General features: G+C 54.3%; 1 protein-coding gene across 1 annotated transcript in view; it reads left to right on the top strand.

Annotated features, from left to right (window-relative positions):
- Positions 1-282: 282 nt before the first annotated feature.
- Positions 283-7727, top strand: part of INKA2 (inka box actin regulator 2) — a 13138-nt gene continuing 5693 nt past the window's right edge. The window contains exon 1 of the mRNA XM_077780176.1: positions 283-394. Coding sequence (XP_077636302.1) covers positions 359-394 — 36 coding nt within the window. The 5' untranslated portion in view covers positions 283-358. The remainder of the gene's footprint in view (positions 395-7727) is intronic.

Below are 7727 nucleotides of genomic sequence, written 5' to 3'. Positions count from 1 at the left end.
CAGGACTAGGTGTCCCGCGGCCAGCCCCCAAACCACTGCTGGCCCGGCGCTGTGCAACCACCCGGCTGCAGGGTCCGCTCGCCGCAGCCCAGCCCGCGCCCCCTGTGCGCCCTTCTCATTGGCTGAAGGCGTCCCCCCCGAGTTCTCATAGGCTGTCCCACTTTTCCTCCGCCCCCCTCACGGACCGCGCGCGGCGCCAGCCAGGGAAGCCGCTCTTAAGTCCGGGCCTTGGAGCAGAGGCTCGGCTCGGCGCTGCGAGAGGCTCGGAGCGCGGGGGCCAGGAGCCGCTGTTCCCACCCGGGGACGCTCTTGTGGAGCCGAGCCCGGCAAATGGGCGCAGGAGGAAGAGAGCAGGGAAATGGACTGCTATTTGCGCCGCCTCAAACAGGAGCTGGTAAGAGCGCAGCAGGCGCCGGGGGCCGGGAGGACAGTTCCGCCCCGACTGCACCTGGCCCCCGCCCCGGGCCCGGGGGCCGGGAGTGCTCGGGCGGAGGAAAGCCGGTTAGGAGGGCACGGGCTGGCGGAGGGCAGGGCCTGTCCCGAGGGAAAGGGCCGCGAGGAAACTTGGAGCGAAGATTTGTGAGAGTGAGGCAGACGCGAGCAAGTGGCGGAGACCGAGCGGCCCCAAACCCGGACCGAGATGCGCCCGGNGCGGGCGGAGGGCGCGTGCGGAGACCAGGGGTGCAGAGGTCGGGAGACGGATCTCAGTCTGGGACCCGGCCATCACCCAAGTCGGGGGCGGGGTGATTTTCACCGATTTCATATACCACTCCCACACCCCCNCCTCTCTGTCCCCCCAGCTCCTTCCTGTCTTTGCCCCTGCCTCTTTTTGTCCCTTTTAGTTTCTCTTGGAGTTGACCTCTCCACTCCTCACTTTTCTCTCCTCCTCTTTCTTCCTTCCCACGTTCCAAAGCCAGGGACGCCCAGGCTCTCAGCAGCAATCCTAGGCCCATGGCTCCCCAGATTCCGTGACAGCCTCTCCCACTAAGACCCACAAATTCTGGACTCCCTCCCAGCCGCCCCCTCCCCCGGAAACTTGGCGGCCGTATCTGGGGCCCATTTTGGGGGGAGGGCAGCTTGCAGAGCAGGTGTTCTCAGGGACGCTTCCTGGTCAAAGCTCCCAGGCACTCTTCCTGTCTGTCCCACTCCAGGGTCTGCCTTCTCAGGTCAGTGGTCACTTCTCTGAGACTTCCTCCTCTAGCCCTTCTTGTGGTGACACTCAGATGGGAGAGTGACCTAGAGAAATGCCACTTCCGTGAGGGACAGAGGAGTCTCCACCGTGTTCCTTCCCACTCTCCTTTTCACATGCTTCCCATGTCAGTTTGGGATGGTCAGCCCCAGCCCACACTACACAATTCCGACTCTTCCCATTCATTTGTCCAATGCCAGAAAGAAAGGTCAAGGTCATCACAGATAATGTCTGAAGTCCAAGGCCCATGCTGAAAAAAGAACCGAACAGAGTCCTCTTTTTATGCTTGGATTCTGAGACCACACCACCCACCTCAGGATATGCCTTAATAGAGGGTTTGTGGGTGTTCCTGGCATAGGCTTGAATTTTAAAATCCTACTGATTTGCATTTTTTATAGCACCCTAGGTGGGAGGGGGGTGAGGGGAGGAAGACAGTCTATGGATGCCAGGAGAATAAAAAAGGCAAATGGGAATCTGCACTGAACTGAGCTCCAGGTCTTGATTTGCACCCTCTCCTGCCAAGGACTTGAGCCCCCGGTCCCCGGGAGGAGGAAGGGGAGAGGCTGAAGTCACTGAGCTCCCCATTAGCTTTCATTTGGCCCTTTGTCTGAGCAGCTTCAGCCTTTGACTCCCTTGGAGAGGAAGCCAAATGCCTGGCCTGGGGCCCAGAATGACACTCAGATGGGAGAGTTCTGCACCCTCCCCAAGCCCCTTGGTGCCCCGCCTCCTCCCCAGTGCCAGTCTGCCCAGAAATGAGACTGAGCAGAGTGACAGGCAGAGGTATTAGAGCCTCCCTCACTCCCTGACACCTCAGCCCGGCCCTTAGGTAGCTGAACCGCATCTCCATGCCTCAGTTTTCCCAATGGGAGTAAAGGAGAAAGTAGAGCTAAGTTAGCCTATCTTGGCCCTTTGACTCCTCTAAGGACTATGGGGGAATTCAGTGCACCTTGGTTGTGGCTGGGATAGGAAGGTGCTTGCTTGTTGAAACCCCAGGTCTGCAACGGGGTGGGAAAGGCATACAGTTTTATGTCATGAGCCAGTGAGGGTGAGGACAGGCGGTAGGGCTTGGGTGTTTGTCGTAGGCAGAATCTTCCCTACCGCGGAGGAGGACTGTGCATTGCCTGGCTTTGTCCTTAGGGTTAGTAAATGTCCAGGAAGGGCACTCGTAATACTAGTCGAGTTCGACATCCATTTATGCCACTAAATCCCTTCAAGAAGCCTGCGTCCTACAGATGCTGGGTTAACCTGCTAGAAAAGGAAACATTAACAGGTTGTAAAATAATTTTTGTTAAGGGTGTTCTGTGGCCCTGTTGTTGGCCCAGAAAATCCAGGTGAGACGAGTGTGTTCCTGAAAACCAAAATAACAGAATTTCTTCATTTCGCAGAGCATAAAATTCGCACTGTAACAAGTGAGCCCTGGGGGGGGGGGGTGCTAAGGGTTTGGGGATCCTGGCTCAATCAGCTTGATGTCTAGAGAGCTGGCCCTTTCCCCCTGCCTCGAAGAGGACAGGGATCAGCTTTCGGGGATGAAATGTGGCAGGAGAGTAGCAGCAGCTGACACCCTTCTTCGTTAGGATGAGGGGGTCAGGGCCGCAGCAAGCCAGCAGGGAACATATCACTCTCCCCGCCAGCCACCGCAGAGGGGCCCTGCATGAACACAAGGCCTTGGGACCAGCTGTTTCGACACACTCTCCCCTTGAGGGCTTCCAGCACATGGGGCAGACACAGGAACACAGAAGCAGATATAAGATGCTCACGGGGTGTGCCTCATGAGTCAGTATCGGTGTAGAGCAAACAGAGTGTGTAAAGGCTGAGTGTAGGGGCTCATGGAGTCCAGCCAGGCCAGGAAGGCTTCCTGGAGGAGGAGGGGGTTGATGGAGGCCACCTCCTGGAATATCTTTCCTCGCTTAGGCATGACGAAGCAGCAAAGGGACTTCTTTTGGGCTGGAGAAGGTCCTTCTAGAACAACTTGGTATTCCTAGAAGGCAGTTATCTAGCCACTGGTGGCCACAAGTTCAGGAGGGTTCTGACATGTGGAGGAGGAGCAGGGCCTAAACAAAAGAAAAGGAGAAAAGAAGGTGATAGAAGAGATACAGGAGGAACAGGCTTCAGCTCTTGGGTCCAAAGAGCAAATTTCCTGAGGCAGAAACAAACTTTGGCAAAGGATCTCATGTTGTGGCCTCCTTTGATGTTCAGAGCTGTGTTGAAGAACAGGGTCGGGTCCATGAGGGAGCGTGGAGCATAGGATTTGGGGGCAAGTCAACTTGAACTCACATCCTGGCTCTGTATGACCCAGGCAGATTACTTAACCCCTCTGTGCCTTGGTTTCTCATCTGTAAAATGGGAGTTTTAAAATACCTACTTGATACAGCTGCTGTGAAGATTAAATGGTTGACGTCTGTCTTTAGCACAGAACACAATGCCCATTGTGTTGTAGGCACTCGTCAAACTCTTGACGGATTGATCGGGTTGGTGTGCATGAGTCATTCATTCACAGAACACATTAATGGAACTCACCCTATGTTTAAAGCACTTGACCAGACACTAGTAATGTAGTTACAAATATAAACAGATACAGATCCCGCTTTCAGGGAACTCACAGTTCAATAGGGGAGATAATAATATTTATTGATGTTAACATTCGTTGATCTGCTAGACATATAAGGTATTATGTCATTTAACTGCCAAAGCAACTCAGAGAAGTTGTACTCCCATTATTCCCATTTTATAAATGAGACGTGGGGAGGTCAAATGACTTGGCCAAGGTCATCAAGCTGGTATGTGGCAGAGTAGCCAGCCTGACTGCAAAGCTCACCCTCATAACCAGCGTACGCATGCATATGTCCAGCACAGAGACAGAGGGCGTGTGCTAAGAGAGAGGCACAAGTTCAGTGCTCTGAGAAGGGACACATTACCTCCAGCCAGGGGATCAGGAAAAGCTTTGTGGAAGAAGTAGCATTTGAGCTTGACCTTGAGGGATAAGCAGGGATGTGAACGGGAGAAAAACAGCATTCCAGGCAGATAGTGAAACAACAGGAGCGAAAGACACAGACATGGAAGTAGCGGGGATGTCTGAACGCTGTCGGGTGGGGATGTTCAAAGACTACTTCAGTCTGGTAGAACATAGAGTATGGATGGAGGAATAGTGAGCAACTGAGAGCAGCCTATGGGGCACCTTGAATGCCATGCCTAAGAGTCTGCCCTTCCCTATATGCATTGCAAGAAGCATGCTGAACGAACCCCTGGGATCCAGGAGGTGGGTGGTCTGGGGGGGAGGGGAGGTGGGAGGAAGTGGAGACAGGGGATGAGTTAGGTGGTTGTCACAAGAGCCCATGAAGGAGAGTATCAAGGCCTGAACCAGAAAGGAGGAGAGGAAGGTTACTTCCGGAGGCCCCTTGGATACCCAAGGAATAGGGAGTTCCTGCGATGGAGAGGAGCTAAGGCTGGTAGAGGGAGAAGGGCTTGGGGAGGCTGAGAGGCAAGCTCTGTGCAGGGCAAGATTGGGCCCCTCTCTCCATGTGTCTGCCTCCTGCCCAAGCACACGGGTCCCGGCAGAAGGTCCAGTGGAGAGCGGGCTCACCCATTCCACACGTCCTTCTTTCTTTACCCTCCTCCTTCCTCCAGCTCTTTGGCAGAGTTTCTGTTTTACCTTCCTGTTGCGCGCTCCAGCCAAGAGCAAGGGACTGTGAAGGTCCCCATTCACTGGACTGCAGAATGGGCCACTTGGCAAAAGCAGGGCCTTTTCCCGTTTCCGGCCCTGAACCTCCTTGCAGCTTCCAGAGTGGCTGAAAGGAACTGTGTGGGGATCTTGTGAGTAATGGGGTGGGGGGAGCGAGGCAGGGCCCACTGCCAGGTCCACAGGCAAAGCTAGAGCCCGCGTCAAAGGGTTCTGGCTGGGCGGGGAGAGGGCGTGAGATGGACGGATGGAGGGCACAGCTGTAGGATCAGTCAGGGGCCGGGGAGAGGGCTTGGGAAGGTTGCCGAGGATGCTGGTGTCACTCTCCCATCCCCACGCCTCCCCTTGCACAGAGGCCCAGTGAGTGCCAAGGGGGACAGTGCTGTCATGGGCAGCTGACCCCGAACCATCCCTACCCCCTCGAGGGCTTGGTGCTGCAGGTCCAGGATGGAGGGGTCTCAATCCTGGCAGCGTCTTCCCCTTCAGCTCCTGACAGTTCTTCCTTCTTTAGATGATTCAATGAAGAGTTGCTGTCAGTGGAAAGGAACTGAATTAGGTTTTGGAGTCCCTCCAAGACTTCATGCTCTTCCTCCCCGTGTGATGATAATTGCACATTGCATGTCAGATGGACTATCCCGGTTTCTTCTCGCAACAACCCCACGAGGCTGAGAAGTCAGATCGTGAGGACACAGAAAGCCCGCTGGGCTGGAGCAGGAGGGCCGGGCTTGGGGTCCCAGTCTTCCCAGGAATACTTCCCAGTTTTGGAAGCCCGGTCAATACATCCACATTTTCACCAGGGATGCTCGGGATGACATTAAGATCTGACTCAAGAAAACCTTTCCGTTTTAGATGGTTACCATCTGTTTATAGCAAGTGCTATGCGTTTCTTGTAAGTTCCCACGGAAATACATTTATTTACATTAACAGATTGACATAAAGCATTAAATAGGAGACTAGGTAGGTGGTAAATAGATATGATGGAAACCATGCAGGAAGTCCAGGGAAGAATGTCAAGGAAGAAGGCGAGCATCTTGGGTCCCATTTTCTGGTCCGTAAAGTGGGGCCACCAACCTGCCAGAGTCACTGTGGGGTCCGACAAAGCAGAGGGAAGGACACACACTGCATACACACCTGGGGTTAGCATTTCACAGCCACAGCCCTCTGCCCAAGGGCATGCGGCCCAGTTAGGCAGCTAGAACTCCCCCAGGGCTCCTCACAAACGCTAAGAGGGTGCCCAGTGGCCATCCAGGATTGAACTGCAGGAGAGACTGAAGTTTGACATGAAGANTTGGTGGTGGAGGTTGTGCTTGCAAAGAGGCTTGTGAGGAGGAAAGGACTTTTGTGGTCCTTTCTCCTTTCTCAGCAAAGAGCCCCACACCCGTCTGTGGGACGAGCTCTCAGGGGCAGTATGTTCAATGGTGNAGTATGATTAGGGGGGGCACAGGGGGGTGGCTGCTAGATCCACTGCCACTCGGACCAATCGAACCAATTAGATCCTCTTAGGACATGTCCAGCTGACTCCTGAGGGCCAGCTGGGTATGACTGGGTCCCTGTCCTGAGGGAGGACCGGAGGCCCTGGCACTGGGAGGCCAGAGAGGAACTCAGCCCCCTACAGCCTAGAGATGGGGATTTAGTGATGACCATTTCTACTTGGGGTTTTCTCTGCTCTGGCCCCCTCCCCTGCTCCCTCTTGGGTTCCTGAGGCAGGAGAAACCCTGGGATCTGAGAAGGTCCCACGCTCAGAAGACAGCAGCTTGCCCTCTGGCTCTTTCTCCCTGGGTGACATCATTCCCCCTGGGACCGGGAAAGGCAGCTCCTCTCAGTCAAGACCCAGCTGATGCTCCTGCCTCCCCGCTTCCCCTGGCCATCCCCGCCTCCCTCACTTCCTCTTTCCCTAGCCCTCCCTCTCACAGCTGCCTTCTGCCCCCAGTGTCTGCACCGTGACTGGTGGGCAAGAGGATGCAGGGCTTCCCTTTCCTTCCCTGCTCTTCCTCTGGCGGGGGTGGGGTGGTGGTGGCTGGGACAGAAGGGACAAGACAAGAGCTGTTGTTTCTCCTTGATCGCACCAGTAGATGAATGGAGTCCTGTCATTAAGGTCCACTGAGGAAGCCATGTCCTGGACATTCTTAGGAAGTCTTAGATAACCGCCCAAACCCACCTCCAAGCCATGTATAAACACACATTACGTCACTTAATCAGTCCAGAGCTACATGAGGCAGAAACTCGTATTCCCATTTTGAAGAACAGAGAAGTTGAAAAATGATTTAAATCACCGTCCAGGCCACACAGTTACTACTATGGGTCAGAACTGGGATTTGAACCCTGTTCCCTTCGTCTCTAGAACCCAAGACCTTAACTGATACAGAAGATCATTTTCCATGGGGGTCTAATTTCACCTCCTGTTGACTTGACTGGGACCTCTGTGTTATGAGCAGCCCCAAATTCATACATACCCACACATTCATTCCCACTGGAAAATGGTACAAAATGTCAGCATTATGTCTTCAGGATTTTTCCATACTGGAAGAGATTGAATGGGGTCATTTCATTCCTCTGACTGCCTCCGACCTGGACTGTGTTCAGCCTTCTGGAAGGAAGCCTGCGAGTTTAGACTTCTTGCCTGTTGGTGAAATGAAGCCTTGAGCAGGGCCCCTGACTCTTTCTCTCTGCAGAGCACATTACTGCCTGAGGGCAGCAGGTCTGGAGAGAGGGCTTGGGGTATCCAGTGGTACTCAATAGATGTTTTATGGGTGTGTCGCAGGGGCACGGTGCTTGCTGGGTTCTGGGGAGACATAACAATGTGTAGATCTCAGGCCCTGCCCTCAATGGTAGATGCTTAGTGAATTTTTCATGAGAAACTGA

This window comes from Crocuta crocuta, unplaced genomic scaffold (assembly GCF_008692635.1).
Source record: "Crocuta crocuta isolate KB4526 unplaced genomic scaffold, BGI_CrCroc_1.0 scaffold364, whole genome shotgun sequence".
Taxonomy (NCBI): Eukaryota; Metazoa; Chordata; class Mammalia; order Carnivora; family Hyaenidae; genus Crocuta; species Crocuta crocuta.
This window is presented reverse-complemented; position numbering and strand designations above follow the sequence as displayed.